Here is an 18,243-nt window from a genome sequence, read left to right as displayed (position 1 = left end):
AAAAAAAAAAAAAAAAAAAAGTATGATTTCCCATGTTTTCTAAATTATATCTACAAGAATATTCCAAGAGATTTCATTGCAAGTCTTGTGCAAGTCAAGATAAGTCTGGCAGTTTGAAGATCTAGTTACCTAACTTCTTAAAGAGGGAAGTGAGATCAGTTAAGCAAGACTCAGCTGCCTCCATTCTAGTTGTTAATGACATAAGATTTTTTCCTGTGTCATCATCACTTAGTTACAATTCATTAAACTGCATTTTGAGGAGCCCTTTGTTTATTTGTTTGTCCCTCCCTCCTGCCCTTCCTACCTCTTTCCCTTCATCTTGCTCTCCCTCCCTCTTTCTTTCCTCTCTCATCTGTCTGTCTGTCTATCTACATATTCTTTTGATGATAGAGCTATAGGATTTGCTATGGGTCATATGTGGAGTGCAGGAGGAGCTCAGGATGACACTGAAGTTTTTGGCGGAGCAACTGTAAACTATAACCCAGGCCTTGGTATTCTGCCTGCCATCCCCCAACCAACTCCTGCTATAGTTTTATTGTCCTCAGTTATGGGCAACTGGGTTTTGGGCATGTCAGGTTTGACAACCCTACAAGCCATCCAGGTGTGAATGCCAAGTAAGCAGTTGCGTGTATATGTATGGAATTCAGGAAGTTCAGCAGCAAGGAAAATGTTACTTAAAGTTGCAAAGCTAAGGTTACAAGGCTGTGAGTGTTGAAGAAGAGAGAAGATGTCCAGGGGCCCAACCCTGGAGACTCCCACATTTGCAGGTCAAGACCATTGAGATGGAGCCAACAAGAGCTTCCTTGGGGCATATGGAAAGACAAGAGGGAAGCAACATGGCTGTAGTATCCTGGAAACCACAGAAAGAAATCAGGGAGGGGCAACGTCAATTGTGTTAAATGCTAGTGAGAGGTCAGATACTACTGAAGACTGAAAAATGAACATGTCCACAATGATACTCTCACAAAAAATGCAGTCACAAAGTTCACGCGGTTTTTTTCCTTACAAAATGTTAGTGGCGTTAGTCAAATGAGCAGCAAGGTAAATGGAGACCTACAGGATCTTTCTCCAATACCATCGAAAGTATAAGCTCCTCAAAAATGGAATGTTGCCTTAATAATTCTCTAATTCTAACACATTGAACATGACCTGGCTTAGTAAGTACTCAGAAGATAAATATTTATTGAAATAATGAGCTTAAAAGAAACAGATTGCAAAGGAAAATCAAAAGCGTGCTGGGATTCCAACCATCAGCTAAGATATGAATAAGGAAAATGAAAATCCCCTTCCTGGAGATACACGCCATATGTCGTATGGCAACAGTTCAAATGTCTAGACTCAGTCCGACTCCCCATGCAGGCCACGGAAGGATCGTGAAGTGGTAAACCGAGAACCTCTGTGGTCATTCTGGAGGATGCATGGGGAACAAAAAAACTGAAGCTGCATCACCTCTAGCAAGTCTGTCACGGAACAGTTCTTTTTTTTTTTGAGTTGGAGTCTCACTCTGTTGCCCAGACTGGAGTGCAGTGACCGCTCCCGGCCACCACAGCCTCGACCTGCTGGGCTCCGGCGATTCTTCCTCCTCAGCCTTCCAAGTAGCCGGAATTACAGGCATGCGCTACCATGCCTGGCTGATTTTTTTATTTATTTATTGTAGAGATGAGGTCTTGCCGCCTAGGTGGGTCTTGAACCTGCGGGCTCAGGCAATCCACTCACCTCAGCCTCCCAAAGGTGCGGGATTATAGGCTGAGCCACTGAGCCCGGCTACAGAACAGTTCTTGAATGTTTTCATCAAAAAATCCTTTTGTCTCATGATGTCTTACGAGGACTCTGAATACAGAAATCAGATCAAAGTGAAGCATCCTGGAAAAGCCAAGGTGGCTTCCTGAGGTCTCACTCACTCCAATTCTTTCAGTCATTCCCCCACTTTCATGACCCCATCCTGCCTCTTAGATGTCCCTGAGATTTCCTTCTAGAAATATAGGGCAGCTTGTGTGCAAGGATGCACATATTCTGACCACTTCCTGCCATGCCTACTGCTAACCACCCTGGGTCTGGCCTGTCATCTCTGTCCTGGTCTATTGCTGTAGCTCCCCATCTGGTGCTCTTGCGTCTGCCTCCCTCTGCTCTCCCATCTGCAGTCTGTTTTGAAAATAGAAACCAGAGTAAGTCTGTCAACATGTAAGTGGATCATGCTTCATTTCTACTCAAAACCCTAGTAGCTTCCCGTCTCATACAGAATAAAATCCCAAAGTCCTGTCATCACCCGTAGCCTCTCACCCACCATATCCTCTCTCAGACCTCATCTGATCTTCTCCCCACCTATTTTTTTTTTTTTTTGACTCCAGGGTCTCACTCTGTCACTTAGACTATAGTACGGTGACACAGTCATGGCTTACCACAGCCTTGAACTTCTGGGCTCAGCCTCCTGGTAGCCGGGACTGTGGGTATGTGTCACCATGCCCAGTTAAATTTTTTATCTTTTTGTAGAGACAAGGTCTATGTGACCCAGGTCTCGAACTCCTGGTCTCAAGCAGTCCTACCTCAGCCTCCCAAGGTGCTGGGATTACAGGTGTGAGCTACCATGCCCAGCCTCTTTCCACTCTTTACGCTGCTCCAGCCTCTGCCCTTCCCACCATTCCTGGAACCTTTCAGGCACTTCCTCTCAGGGCCTGTGCACTGGTTGTTCCTTCTGCCTGGAATGCCCTTCCCCCAGGTAACTCTACTGCTTGTCTCTTCAAAGTTTTACTCCAAAGTTGCTTTCTCCATGAGTCCTTCACTTCCAATTTTATATTCTCCTTCTCTGCTTTATTTTTTCATTATTTTTAAAAAAACACTTGTCACTACTTAATATACTACATATTTAATTTTTTACCCCACCAAAATGTAAGTTTTATGAAAGTTGGATATTTTCTGTTTTGTTCTTTATTGCATTTTCAACACCTGAAACAGTGAGTGGCATGTAATAAGGTAATCAGTAATTGTTGAGTGAATGAATGAATGAGGATATCATCTACTCTAACTTTTGCCATCTTCTTTATGGACATTCAGAGGAAGAATTTCTTTTTTTTTTCTCCCAGATTTCAGTACCAGGAAAAGCTATGCTTTTTGTTAAGCTAGTAGTATGTTTTTGTCTTAGATACTCTGTGAATTTTGTAACCTGTGTTTCATTTTTTTTTGGCTGCTAGAAATTTCTGAATGTACTATATTATTTTGAATACTAACATTTTCTAATAAGCAGGCTTTTTTTTTTAAGTTTAGTAACCTTATCTGTGACTTTATCTTAGTTTATTAGGTTTTCTTTTTTTTGAGTCAGAGTCTCACTCTATTGCCTAGGCTAGAGTACAGTGACTCTCCCTTTTTTTGAACAAGGAAGAAGTATAAATAACTGAATATTTTGTTGATTTTTTTCCTCCTCATTTAGGGGAGTACAGTGAACATGAACCTCATGGGATGGTTGTATGCTAAGATCGAAGGTTCGTTGGGCTCTGCTGGTCACACAACCCTTGGGGTCACACTTATGATTGGTGAGTGAATCCTGATGTCCCATTTGTTGCTTCTGGAAGCTTGTCACAGGAATATTGCAGCAGGGAGGAAGGGATCCTGGAATTGGTGTTGGACCACTTGGGTTTTGGTTTTGCCTCCACAGTTCTTTGCTCAAACTGGAAGTAGCCTATTATTTAACCTGTGTTTTAATTTCCATTCTCTTAAAGTGGAAGATCTTATTCCTTTTGTCTACTTCAGGTTGTTATTTGCATTTTATACACACAAAGAGATAGTGTTTGTGAAAACTCTTTGAGAACAATGAGGAAAGTTTTAATTAATCATCTGTAGCCAAAGGAAGAATTGTTTCCTGTTGATCCAATTCAGTCAGTATGCCTAGAGAGCTTAGTGTTTCTTTTTATTTTATTTTTGTTTGTTTTTTTAGTCATAGTCTCACTCTGTTGCCTAGGCAGGAGTGCAGTGGTAAGATCATGGCTCACTGCAGCCTCGACCTCCTTGGCTCAGGCGATCCTTCTGCCTCAGCTTTCTGAATACCTGGGACTATAGGCATGTGCCATCACACCTGGCTAATTTTTTTAAGTTTTGTTGTAGAGATGAGGTCTCGTCACGTTGCTCAGGCCGGTGTTGAATTCCTGGGCTCGAGTGGTTCTCCTGCCTTAACCTCCCAAAGTGCTGGGATAACAGGTGTAAGTGATGTGTCCGGCTGATAGCTTAGCTTTTATGGAAGTCAGATGTGAGAGGCTATCATTAAAAATCCACTAAGTTGAGAGTGTGGAGACTGGATTCTAATGCTGGCTCTAACTAGTTCTGTAATCTTGGACAAGGAGTTAACCTTCTGTGTCTCAGTTTTCTTTTTTGTAAAATTGCAGGTGTCCCCACTGTCCCCAAGTTCTCTTAGCCAAGGCTCTGTGGTGCTAGTTGCTAGGTGGGTTACTGAGAAGTGTACAAAGCCCTCTGGATTCACTTCTTGTACTTCATCTCTGGGCAGTAGCATTGCCTGACTGAGGCCCATGGGGTGTGTATGGCTGTTTGCAGGGCTTAGAGAGTCCTGTAGGATGTGCCCAAACTCTGCACATCTTTTATTCCTTATAATGCCTTGGACATATAGCCTGTTAAAAAGAGGGCAGCAGAGAAGGAATCCTAAACAGGCAAGCATATCTAAAGACTCTTCCTTTCTTCCAAATTTTGTCTCCCAAATCCTTTGCCTTACTTAAGACCTTGTTTTTACTCTCCAGTGCTCTTCAGCATCCCGAGTAATTTCCTCCACAATGGAGAGTTTTAGAATTTTGAGACTGTTAGAGCCAGAAAAGACCTGTGTCATCATCAGATTAAAGCCTCTTATTTTACAGGTGGGTGATAGAATCCCAGAGAGGTTAAGCTCCATGTCCAGGATCATTCGGCCTGTTAGTGCCAGCAGTAGAACTAACCCATGTCTGCTGACTCTCATTTCAGCTATGTTTCAGCTGGACCATAGTATGTCAGCCATTTAAAGATTCATTTATTTCATTAAGCTTCTCCTGGAAATTCTTCTTAAGAAGTGTAAACTTCATTCCTTCTCTATCTTGATCTTCTATAATGATTTGAGATCAGCACTAGGGAGAAATAGTGCACTCATAGGACAGAGCCTGAGCTAGCTGTGCTTTAGGAAAAAGGGACCCTTTGAGCTGCTGGAGGGTAGGAGCAAAGGCTGCAGATATTGGGAAGGCATCAGAAGAAAGAGACGTGGTCATGAAACCAGACATGGCTTTTGTCATGTGTCTACTGGCATCCATTGACAATTGGTGCTCAGACGCAATTAAGAAATCAGGACTAACTTACTAACTGGTCATCCGGTTTCCTCAGTCTGTGTTCTGTATTACAGGACTAGACTAGTTCTAGTCTTCCTTCTAATCCCCACTCTTCTACTGGGAAATGATAGAGTAAAAGCAACTACTGTTTTCCTCTTTTCTGGCCTAATTAAGTAATTGGTGGTTTCCTTGTGTCTTTAGAGGCCACCCCTTTCAGTGGCTACATTTTCTGCTGTTTACATAATGTACTGTCTTTTAGAAATCTTCAGTCTGGCCCTTTTCTAAAAATCTCTTGGTTTCTTTTTTAAATGTAGGGGGTATAACGTGTATTCTTTCACTGATCTGTGCCTTGGCCCTTGCTTACTTGGATCAGAGAGCAGAGAGAATCCTTCACAAAGAACAGGGGAAAACAGGCAAGTCTAAATGGAGGAAGAGTGGGCCTTTGGGGAATTGTGACCTTCGTGAGAGAATTTTCAGTGATACAAGTTTCTAATGCAGTGTATAAACCTAGTGGGGCTTGATACATGTGTTTTATTTTTTATTTTCAATTCTATTTCAATTTTTCTAAATTTTTGGATATATTTTTTCCCCCTTAAATGTTTTGGCAGGGTTTACATTCTCAATTGTACTTTGTATGTAGCCAAAATGATGATTATTCCTGAAAGGGAGCAGAAGCTAATCTAAAGTTCTGCTTTTTCTTATATCTTTGTAAATTATCCCAGAAATGATGTTTGTGTAATTTACTATAGAAGTATTTAAAAAACTAAATTATAAAGGTTAATCTCATGCTTTAAAAAAAATCTTGACTATAGATGAACGCTCCTTAGGTAGGCAAAATTATGCTGATACTGTCTTCCCTTTCCTCTCAAGGTGAAGTTATTAAACTGACTGACGTCAAGGACTTCTCCTTACCCCTGTGGCTCATATTTATCATCTGTGTCTGCTATTATGTTGCTGTGTTCCCTTTTATTGGGCTCGGGAAGTGAGTATTCTTTAGCTTTTCGTTTCTCTTGGCTAAATTACAATGAATGTTAAATCACAGAAGTGTAGTTTTTTAGGCCAGGCATGATGGTGCACGCCTGTGATTTCCAAGTTTTGAGAGACTGGTGGGAGGATTACTTGAGGTCAGGAGTTTGAGATCAGCTTGGGCAATATATAGAGACCCCATCTCTAAAAAAAAAAAGAAAGAAAGAAAAAATATATATACACACACACATATATTTACTTGTGTATGTACGTATATACATATATATGCACATGTATGCATATATGTACACACATATGCACATATATGTATATCTACATAAATATATGTACATGTATGCATATATATACACACATATATTTTAGTAGTGAATCTTTCTTCTCTGGTTATAGTCCCCCCCCCCCCAGGAATTGCTTTGAATACTGGGATACAAATTATTTTCTTAGTTGAAGGTTCAGTATTGATTTTATGCTGTTTTAATTCTTTTGAAGAAATACCTAATAATAGGTTTTGATTTATAATATTGATATATTTTAGACTAGTATTATTTTTATTTCCACTTTTTTTTTTTTTGAAGAGTTGGGGTTTCACTATGTTGCCCAGGCTGGAGTGTGGTAGTAGCACGATCATAGCTCACTGTATCCTTAAACTTCTGGACTCAGGCAAGCCTTTCGTCTCAGCTTCCTGAGCAGTTGGGACTACAGGTATGTGCCACCATGCCCGGCTAATTTTTTGGTTTTTTGTAGAGACATGTCTTGTGTGTTGCCTAGGCTAGTCTCAGACTCCTGGGCTCAAGCAATCCTTCCATCTTGGCCCCCAAAGTGTTGGAATTACAGGCAGGAACCACTGTGCCCAGCCTTGTTTCCTCTTTATTTCTTGAATTAGTAAGACTCTTACTGAGAATGGAAACTGTATCGGTGACTGGGCAAACCTCCATTTGCTAGGACTGTCATTCTACCAGACTTAAATTCAGGGTTCTGAGCAAATTCTTCTTTGCTTTATTATCTACTTCTCTCTCCTTTTTCCTTAGCAGCTTCTTAAACAGTAATGTGCAAGTAAGTTTGTGGGGGTGTATCCTTATATCTTTAAGTTCAGGCTGTTATTTAAATAATTTAAGACAAGGACTCTATTATTTAGCAAAAAACCTATCCAGTATTGCTTTTAAGGAAAAGAAGTAATCTTAAGTCCCTACATTAGTATATTTGGTTTTCTGAAAACTTGTGTAGGCTGCTTGCTGTATATGTAAAAGGAAAAAAAAAGAGATTGGACTTGGTGGCTCAGCCTGTAATCCCAGCACTTTGGGAGGCTGAGGCAAGTGGATTGCCTGAACCCGTGGATTCGAGACCAGCCGGGACAACTTGGCGAGACCTCGTCTCTACAATAAATAAAATAAAATAAAATAAATTAGCCGGGCATGGTAGCCATTGCCTGTAGTTCCAGCTACTTGGAAGACTGAGGTGGAAGGATCCCCTGAGCCTAGCAGGTTGAGGCTGTGGTGGCTGTGAGTGTGCCATTGCACTCCAGCCTGGGCAACAGAGTGAGACTCCAACTCAAATAAAAGAAAAAAAAAGAAACAAAGCAAGCATTGTATTTTATTTAGTCAGGGAAATATTTATACTGAATCTTTAGCAGTTTATCTGAAGATGAATATTGGGAAAATCGTATCAAGAAGGAAAAGTTTATTAAACTTAAGAGTTGTTTTTATTTCTCTTTATTTGGCCTTTACTTTTTGAAAACATAATAGTTCTCTCTAATGTGGTCAATTTTCTATCTTTTTAATTTTAGAGTTTTCTTTGCAGAGAAATTTGGATTTTCTTCCCAGGCAGCAAGTGCAATTAACAGGTATTTTATTAATTCTGTAAGTGCCTTTTGCATGTGAAGTGTGAGTCTTTAATTGTAACCTAATGTTATAAGAAACAAAAAAGATTTGTGTGATCTAATATCCACAGTGTGAAACCAAAACTGTATTGGGACTTGAATCCTGAGTGGCCATCTTTGCATTAATGGGAAATCAAAGAAGTCTTGGACTGCATTTGATATTTCTATTTTCTGAGGACCATTTTAGAAGAGTGTTACATTCAATGAGTTAGGATTTGCTCTGCTTACTGTTTTTAGCGACTTCTTGATATTCATGTTTGGCTGTGTTAAATTTCATTAAATGTGTTATGTTTTCTTCCGGCAGTGTTGTATATGTCATATCGGCTCCCATGTCCCCGATATTTGGGCTCCTGGTGGATAAAACAGGGAAGAACATCATCTGGGTTCTGTGTGCGGTAGCGACCACTCTTGTGTCCCACGTGATGCTGGCCTTTACGATGTGGAACCCCTGGATTGCAATGGTAATGTCTGTGTTGACCCATGGGGGATAGGGCTTCAGTGAGGACTCTGTCAGCCATGTTGGAAGGCACGCTTAGCAGACTGCCTGTGACAGTGGGGAAACAATGAATTGACTTCAATTTCTACCTTATAATTATTCTTTAAGCATAAGTATGAATTATTAATGATATGGCATCTTTTATTTCATTTGACTTATTTAATAGGCTAACCTCAATGCTAAACTAGAATTTGAAATAAAATGCCCATATAAAAGCCAGGATACTTACATATTAATCCCATTTATTTTTCTGCAATAAATGACTAAAAAGACATCATTCCATCTTAGGTGGTATAAACAGACAAACAAACAAAAAAACCCAAAAAACTATTGGCCCAGAATCTGTTTTGTTTTTTACTCTCTTAGTAAGGTTAAAAAGTGATAATGAATTTGTTGTTCTTCAAAATGTCATTTTTAAGACCAGAGGCAGAAATGCTGCATTTCTTACCTGTTGATAAAGGGATGTCTTGAACATAAATATTTGAGCACTGAGTGAGAATTTTTGGAGAGTGTTTCTACAGATGCAGGACAGACTCAAAGAGAATTGCTATAGCTGCAGCTTTGCACATTTAGCATTTTGGTAGTTACTGTGAAACTTCTCTAGTAACTTTCTACTCATTGACAACTTTAATAAGAAACACATGTCCACTTTTCAGTATCCTTGCCAGTACTGGGCATTGGCATTATTTTAATCTCTGCCAATCTGCTAGATATAAATGATACTTACTTAAATTTAAGTCATGAAGTTTCTTTTTTCATTGATGACAAAATTGGCCTTAGGTGATGTTCAGCAAGTGGTAGAGGATGGTTCTCTAACTCTCCCATTGGATGTTGATGGACTGATGATGGACTGTTGGCATGATGTTGCTTCGATTGCCTAATCTGTAACTGCTAACAAATATTAGAAAATTAGCTTGCCTGAAACACTGGTACGATCTTGCAAATTAGCTTTCTTTTCCCACTTGGTTCTTAACTGCATCCTGGGCCTCAGCCAGTTAATTTATGCATATAGTATGATGACAAATGAAAAGGGTTAAGACAGTGTGTGTCTCGTTACTAATGGGATGTTCTTAGAGGGCCAATATTTTTTGTGTATGTTTTCAATATGAGTTTTAGCCTAATAATCATAAAATTTTATTGAATATTCACTTATTGGCTACTGTGTTTTGTTTGCTAATCTGCATCCAAGGAAAATTACCTTGTGGTTAATGTACGACTTCTATCCCTTTCTGTATTGCTTTCTGCAGTGTCTCCTGGGAATCTCCTACTCATTGCTTGCCTGTGCATTGTGGCCAATGGTGGCATTTGTAGTTCCTGAACATCAACTGGGAACTGCATATGGCTTGTGAGTATTTACACTGTGTATCATATTTGTCTCTCTTTGCTGTATCAGTTTAGTTATCATATAGAACCCCAGGTCTCCTGAATCTAGTTATCTAGCTTCTGGGACAACTCTGAACATGGAGGTGACTGCAAAAGTCAGTAAATCTAGTGAAGATACTGTTGTGGCAACAAGAGAGCTCCAACTTCCAGCAAGAGCTGGTGTGAGCTAACCCAGAAGAGGTTTAGCTCACAAGAGCTGGTGTGAACTAGCCTTCTCTTTCATTGAGCAGGAAGGTATTGAGTACATACCACACTTACTGAGGCAGGCTCTCTTACCACTGGGCAGATGGTTTAGTAGTGGGAATAGGCATAATTCCCACTAATTGGTGGGAATCCACTTGGTGGCTCAGCCCGTAATCCCAGCACATTGAGAGGCTGAGGCTAGTGGATTGCCTGAGCCCATGGGTTCGAGACTAGCCTGGGCAACTTGGCAAGACCTCGTCTCTGCAATAAATAAATAAATTAGCCGGGTGTGGTAGCACGTGCCTATAGTTCTGGCTACGTGGAAGGCTGAGGCGGAAGGATCGCTGGAACCCAGCAGGTCAACACTGGAGCCTCCCAACTCAAAAAAACAAAACAAAACAAAACAAAAAAGACTCACATCTGCCTGAGTCCAATAGGTCGAGGTTGCGGCGGCTAGGAGCATGCCACTGCACTCCAGCCTGGGCGACAGAGTGAGACTCCAACTCAAAAACACCTCCCCCAAAACAAACAAAAAAAACAAAACAAAAAAGACAAAATTGAATCAAGTCATTCCTGATTAAAAATATCTCCTAACTGGGCACAGTGTCTCATGCCTGTTATCGTAGTGCTTTGAGAGTCAGAGGCAAGAGGATTGAACCTGGGTGTTCGAGACCAGCCCGGGCAACTTGGTGAGACCTTATATCTACAATAAATAAAAAAATTAGCCGTACGTGTTAGTGCATGCCCATAATTCCAGCTGCTTGGGAGGCTGAGGTGAAAAGATCACCTGAGCCCAGCAGGCTGAAGTTGTACTCCAGCCTGTGTGTCAGAGTGAAACTTTCAGGAAAAAAAAAAAAAAAAAGAAAGAAAACATCTCCTAACACCCATAGTATGTGGTTTATGCTGATATTGATAATGAAGTGTTAGTCTGTGTGTGAAGACTTGTGAAAATGAAACGTGTTTTTGTGTTTCTGAAATTGTAGCATGCAGTCCATTCAGAACCTGGGACTGGCCATCATTTCCATCATTGCAGGCCTGATACTGGATACTCGGGGGTATTTGTTCTTAGAAGTTTTCTTCATTGCCTGTGTTTCCTGTGAGTATTCCATGTGGCAGCATTTAGTTTCTTCTAAAATGCAGCAGAATGTTCTCATTTTTTACTTTTAAGTTTTTGTTATTCTCTGTCCCTTCTTCTGAAACCAGATCCCTAAGATGTATGTCTCAGATTTGCCTTTAGCTTGTGTATTAGTTTCACAGCTGGTGATGTTCTAGCTCTCTGAAGATTTACAGAATTTTTCAGGAGATTCCTGTCCTTAAGGCAGCAGTAGAATCGGCTCATATTCTGTTTTAACTATCTACTTAAAAAAAAATTTTCCCCTTTTAAAGTGGAGCAATTTGAAGAATACTGAATGTCCCTAGTGTGAATGTGTAAACACTGGTGTGAGTGCTCATAGTTTATTAGACAGTTTAAATTGCTTTTATTTTATTGCTTTTATTTTTAAATTGTTGGTTCATTGGTCCAAAATAGAAAGCACTAGGAAACTGTTGATAAGCTATAAAGATAAATCAGTATTTTTCTATAGATAATCTTTACCATACACATATATTGTGCTTGTCTGAAAAAAAAAAATCCTCCTATAACACATCAAGATATCTCTTATTCTTCAATAATATGTGTTTAAAATGACAAACTACAGTGATGATTTTATCAAACTTAGTTTTCATTTACAGGGAATAAAGACTGCCTATACTTGAAGTGTATTTGCAGACACTTGCTTATGAGTAGCCTTGAATGTCTTTTATTATCTTATAATTTTAGAAACAAACACACCCGACTTTAAAAATGAACTATTTTTAGAAAGTGGTTCATATACAAATTTCAGATATTAGGTCATGAAGTGTTTTTGGTCTATTTTTGATGCTGCCATGTGTGGTTAAACTCCAGTCCACAGTTAAACATATATTTGTGTCTCAAACCAAATACCATGCCATTTAAAAATGTTTTTGTTGCCATATTATTTTAAAGTAAATTAAACAGGTGTTCTTCACTTGTTAAGAGAAAAAGCTACATACTTGACTTTGGAGGTCTTTACTGGCTGTGGGCTTCTAGGAGTCTAATGACCATGTGGGGGTTTTTTCTTTTTTCTTTTTTGAGTCAGGGTCTCAGTCTGCCGCCCAGGCTGGAGTGCAGTGGCACAATTACTATTCACTGCAGTCTCAACCTCTTGATCTCAGGTGAACCTTCTACCTTAGCCTCCTGAATAGCTGGGACTGTAGGCATGTGCTACCATACCTGGCTAATTTTTTTTTAGTGTTTTTGTAGAGTCAGGTTCTCACTATATTGCCTAGACTGGTAATGACCATGTTTTAATGTTGTTTGGTTATTAAATTTGTAAAGTGAACATGGTATCTTCAGACTTAAAATCCTCCAAAGGACAACTTCTGCTTGGTTTTCTCTAAGATAATAATAGTCTGGGGCTGGCAGGGGTTTTTGAGAAATGCTGAGAAGGACCAACACTGACAAAGGGAGAGGAGGGAGGGGCGTGGATGGTTCATGGGTGGGTCAGTCCTGCTCATGTAGGGGCTCCAGCTTCTCTGTTTCTGGCCCTGCCATCCCTGGGCTGAGTAACCCTTGGAGAAAATAACATATAACTTAGTTTTAGTGTTTTTTGAAGTTAAAATAGCCTGAATAATATTTTTATTTTTAAATGCCAATTTGACTGTGTCCAAGCTTTACTTTGTAATTATGGTTGCATAGGAATCATTGAGAAGAAATACATAGTTTTAAGAGCCCTTTGTTTTTTCACTCCTAGTGTCACTTTTATCTGTGGTCTTACTCTATTTGGTGAATCGTGCTCAAGGTAAGCATAAGTTCTGATATTTTCTCTCAAACCAGAGCTGATTATCTTGTGGGGTCACTGGATTGTCAGCCTCCTTGGGAGCCAGTTCTTTAGTTCATGTGTTAATGACTTTCTGTTTATAGTGATGAAAACACATTTGATTATGTAATATACAATTATGTATTCTGGACCTTCAATTTATTAAAATTGCTATCATGTCTTTCATCATCTTCTAAGGAGACTGGTTTTATAATATAAAATCTTATTTGTTATTTATTTATTTAGTCGGTGTCTTACTCTGTCACCCAGGCTGGTATGCAGTGGCATGATCACAGCTCACTGCAGCCTTGACCCCTGGGTTCAGGTGATCCTCCCGCCTCAGCCTCCTGAGTAACTGGGACTGCATGTGTGTGCCACCATACCCAGCTAAGTTTTGATTTTTTTGTAGAGATGATGTCTCACTATGTTGCCCAGGCTGGTCTCAAACCTCCCAAAGTGTTGCAATTACAGGTGTGAGCCACCATGCTTGGTTGACTTTACTATAATTTACATTTTCAGGTTGAAATTGTTGGTTTAGAATTAGAAATTACAGATTGTTTTTTTTTTTTCTAATTCATTTTATATGCACTAGTGCTTTTTTTGTTCTTTTTAACAGTGATCCTCAACCTTTTTGGCATCAGGAACCAGTTTCATGGAAGATAGTTTTTCTACAGAAGGGGTGGTGGTGAGGAGAGGGGGTCAGCAGGCATTAGATTCTCATAAGGAGCACGCAACCTAGATCCCTGGCATGTGCAGTTCACAGATAGGTTTGGCTCCTATGAGAATCTATGGCCGCTGATCTGGCAGGATACGGAGCTCCGCTTGCCTGTGGCTCACCTCCTGTGTGGGCCCGGGTTTTTAACAGGCCATGGACCGGTACCAGTCTGTGGCCAGGGGGTTGGAACTCCTGCTTTATAAGATTTTGATGTTGCCCTTGTTAATTTTTCTAACTGCTTACTTTTAAAGGGTGTTATATAATTAGCAGAATGTAATACACAGCTGTTTAAATAATTTTAGCTTATTTCTTTAATTTCTCTTAATTGTCTGTTATTGAATATTAATATAATGTCCTAATTAACAAAACCTGAAGTAATACATAAATTCAAACTTTAAAAAAAAAGCTAAAATTAAGGAATGATTATTTGTATTACATAAAGATTCCATTTTTTTCTCTTGGGAGGGTTCCAGTAGGTAAATTATTTTTTTCTCTCTTCCATAGATTTTTCTGTTACTTAAAATAATATGTACATGTAGGCAAATACAAATATGAGATAATTGCATGCAAGTGTACAGTTAAATTTTACTTATATTTAATATGTATATTTAAAAGATTCTATGTTTATTTGTGTTTTAGGTGGGAACCTAAATTATTCTGCGAGACAAAGGGAAGAAATGAAGCTTTCTCATACTGAGTAAGAAAAGGGAGAAACGTTGCCTTTATTTTGAAAATTTTAAATATTAGCATTTATTTCAGGGTTTTTGCTTTGAACTTTTAAGAGATTAGTCTTTTTCTTGAGTTTTGAGAGCTAATGTTTATGTCTGGAACTGTTATCACAAAGCTCTTGTTTAGTTCAAGAAATTTTAAAAGATGGATCTTAAGGCTTAAAATGAAAGACAAAAATTAATTTGGGCTTAAGTTGTCTTGAGAGAGAGAGATATGTAGTACTTGCAGTTTATTGGAGAAAAAGTCTTTGTCTTAAGTTCCTATGGGCTTATCCTTATATTCTCTGATAATTTCTTTATTTTAAGTAGTTGAGATACTTTTTCATCTTCTCTTGGTACATCACTGTGTTCTCTGACTCATTTGGAACAGATTAAAGATATAATGTGGGGTTTAAGTTAAATTAATTTTTTCTATACGTATAGGCTAAAACAATAATGATTATGTTTCCTGTTTTTTATACATTTTTAGATACTGAATTTTTTATGATTTAAAAAATTTATTTGTAAATGTATATTCCATGTGATTGTGAGTTTTGTGACTTTTGAAAAGGTTAAAGTCTGATAGAATAGGCTGTTTTTGGGGTTGGGAGGTGATTTTGATCATATTAAATTCACTTTTGGCATAGTAATTCTACTTCTAGAAATACATCTTAAGAAAGTAACCAGAAGTATTATAAGTTTTGGATATCTTTATGGCAGTCTTGTTTGTTACGTTAAAAAATTAGAAACAACATAAATGTTGCATAGTATGAAAAATGGTTAAATATATTATGACACATCCATACGATATGTTGTTAAAATCATGTTTTAGAAGAATTTTTTTTTTTTTGAGTTAGAGTCTCACTCTGTCACCCAGACTGAAGTGCAGTGGCATACTCATGGCCATCCCAGCTTTGACCTGCTGGGCTCCGGCGATCCTTCCGCCTCAGCCTTCCAAGTAGCCAGAACTTCAGGCACACACTACCAAGCCCAGCTAATTTTTTATTTATTGTAGAAGCGAGATCTTGCCCAGTTGCCCAGGCTGGTCTTGAACCCACGGGCTCAGGTAGTCCACTCGCCTCAGCCTTCCAGCCTAGATAGATTTTTAATGTCACAGATACTTAACATGCCATACTTTAAGTAAACAATAGATTAAAATGCAAATATATCCTAATTTTATTCAAGGAAAAGTATGCTACTGGGTGTGCATGTCTTAAACCCAATTACTTATAATAATAGAAAAAATACTTAAAGAACAAATCCCAAAATATTAACAATTCCCTTTTTTTTTTTGCTTTTCCATATTTTCAACATCTATTCTGTTTCTTTTGCAATCAAGAAGAGTAAAAAAAAAAAATCAAGAAAAATGTCTGATTTTTGAGTGTTTTATGCTAATTTCTTGTCATGCTTATGACTTCATTTTGTAAGCCAGTTAGAACTTCATGGTTTTTTCCTTCCTCTTTTTGATACTTTATTCCATTATGTTTTGCAGGTGAGAAGTTTGAATGACTGTGCCATGAGAATGGCCTGTACACATCATTGGTTTGAAAACCTCCATTTTTTAAAATTTAGAGTTTAGTCATTAGAAAAGAATCATCATATCATCATGAATACATTTTAGACAGTTTTTAAAATTCCTTTAGGAAAAAATATCGTGGACTGGAAAGTTACATTTGTATTTCAAATACACCTATATCAAACTGTTATAGCCCCTGCCTTTTTGTACTGTGCGTTGCTGAAGAATTTGACTTTTTTTTTTTTTGTTGAGTTGGAGTCTCACTCCTTTGCCCAGGCTGGAGTGCAGTGGCACACATGCTCACAGCCACCCTACCATCGACCTACTACTGGGCTCCGGTGATCCTTCCGCCTCAGCCTTCCGAGTAGCTGGAACTACAGACACACGCTACCACACCCGGCTATTTTTAATTTTATTGTAGAGATGAAGTCTCGCCAAGTTGCCCAGGCTGGTCTCAAACCTGCAGGCTCAGGCAGTTCACTCACCTCAACCTCCCAAAGTGCTGAGATTATAGGCTGAGCCACTGAGCCCAGCCAGAATTCGACTTTTAGTGGGCTGATCAACAATGAAAGATTTAGAAGCTTGTTCTGGACCATTCAGGTGAACTTTTGGAAGGACAGCCAAAAATGGAAACATTGGATCTTCTGTTACAATCATTTCCACTAAGTATATATTGGGGATGTGACCTTTTCTTTAACTTATAGCAGAAAAAACCTCCAAAACTTTAGCGGGGCAGAAAGGCTGTAATATACAGAATAAACAATGGCATTGTCATAGGCATTCTTTGTGATAGGGAACAGTGCTCAGAAACATGTGACAATGTCTTTATGAAGTCTTTTTGTGTTCGTGGCTAGCACATCGTGCCCTGTTCTCTGTAGCTACTAGGTGACTGAGCAGGGACCCTTCTGAGTTTCTTCTCTCTGTTGCTGTGGACCCTAATCCCTTAGGGACAAAATTTTGTATCACAAACTTTCTGTACAGTTTTTTCTTATAGTTTAATGAATCACTAAAAATTGTCCTTCAAATGGTAATTTCTTGTTTACATGGATAAATAAAAACACCACAAAAGGAATACTTGATGTCTCCTAACTTGATTTTTAGAAAATATTAGAAAAACGAGTTTAGTTTTTATTAATGTAGATGATTATGACAAGAAAACTCAAGTTGGAATAAAGAAAACTTGACTAATTACAGTCATGTAAAGATTTTGAAAGTAGCTTTTTCTCCAGAGTAGGACTTTGACGTGTGGTTTTTTTGAGGGGTTAAATAAAATATGAAAATGAAGCAAACTTGAAATACTTTTTAATGAACTCAACCTTAGCATACTGTATATTAAAGTCAAAGAATTTTTTATGTGTTTTACTCTATGTGAGCATGTAGATTTTTTATACAGCTGATATTAAACCAGTGTATTTACTCTATTATATTGTTTAAAGTGCATGACATAACATTGTATGCTTAAAAATTCTGGAAGAGATTGAAAGTGCTTTCCTTTTGCAGGGGAACTAAAAAGTTCATGTCTGTTTTATGATTTACAGTTTATTGTGTCATACTCCGTGGTTAGTTCTTTTAGCTCTAACTGCAACAGACTGTTCTACGTGACTGATAGGTATTGGTCTGGCCAGTGAGGAACTTGCCGGAGGGCCAGGCAGCTGTGGAGGGCTGGTGTGGCCTGGCCCTGCCTTACTCTCTCCACTGCCTCGATCCTGCAGCCACAGTGAGCTCCTCACGTGTTTTCGGATGGGTTGTGTTCTCCCCTCTCAGAGACTCTGTGCCTTTCTCTTTGCTTAGAGTGTTTCCCAAGGCTGTCCACAACCTGTTTTCACCTGATTGACAACAGAAAACGTTAGCCCCCAGCCCACAACCATTCCTTCTCATGGCAGCTCTTCCAGACCCTTCTGATCTGTCAGGCTCTTCTCACATTTCCATGATTTTGTACTTTTCCTTCTTAGCTTACATCAGCTTATAACGAAGAGTTATGATGGTATAGGTGTGGGTCTCAGTCTCTTCCTTGGATCATAAGCTCTAGGAGGGCAGGGGCTGTCTGTTTTGTTTTAATGATTGTTTCCTGTGTCCATTGTGCCTAGCACAAAGTGGACACTAAATATTTTTTGAATGATACATACATAAAAAGGAGCGTACATTGGAATAAACTTTTTGGAGGATAAATTAGTAAGATGAATAAAAGACCTAAAAAGGAGATGTTAGGA

The 18,243-nt window shown here is 38.9% G+C and overlaps 1 protein-coding gene across 2 annotated transcripts in view; it reads left to right on the top strand.

Moving 5' to 3' along the window:
- The window catches only part of MFSD1 (major facilitator superfamily domain containing 1), a 27,908-nt gene extending 11,606 nt beyond the window's left edge, over positions 1 to 16,302 (top strand). Inside the window, exons 7-16 of one of the 2 annotated variants that reach the window (XM_008067638.2) lie at positions 3,425 to 3,527; positions 5,606 to 5,704; positions 6,162 to 6,273; positions 8,062 to 8,118; positions 8,459 to 8,615; positions 9,898 to 9,995; positions 11,200 to 11,312; positions 13,030 to 13,077; positions 14,450 to 14,507; positions 16,010 to 16,302. In XM_008067638.2, the coding sequence (XP_008065829.1) occupies positions 3,425 to 3,527; positions 5,606 to 5,704; positions 6,162 to 6,273; positions 8,062 to 8,118; positions 8,459 to 8,615; positions 9,898 to 9,995; positions 11,200 to 11,312; positions 13,030 to 13,077; positions 14,450 to 14,507; positions 16,010 to 16,013 (849 nt within the window). In that variant the 3' untranslated portion in view covers positions 16,014 to 16,302. Of the gene's footprint in view, positions 1 to 3,424; positions 3,528 to 5,605; positions 5,705 to 6,161; positions 6,274 to 8,061; positions 8,119 to 8,458; positions 8,616 to 9,897; positions 9,996 to 11,199; positions 11,313 to 13,029; positions 13,078 to 14,449; positions 14,512 to 16,009 lie in introns of those variants that run through there. The other variant, XM_008067639.2, reaches the window with a different exon arrangement.
- Positions 16,303 to 18,243: the final 1,941 nt, after the last annotated feature.

The sequence above is a fragment of the Carlito syrichta genome, unplaced genomic scaffold (assembly GCF_000164805.1).
Source record: "Carlito syrichta isolate Samal-C Ts95f unplaced genomic scaffold, Tarsius_syrichta-2.0.1 Scaffold309726, whole genome shotgun sequence".
NCBI classification, from domain to species: domain Eukaryota; kingdom Metazoa; phylum Chordata; class Mammalia; order Primates; family Tarsiidae; genus Carlito; species Carlito syrichta.
The sequence above is the reverse complement of the archived record's forward strand: the minus strand, read 5'-3'. Positions and strand labels throughout refer to the sequence as shown.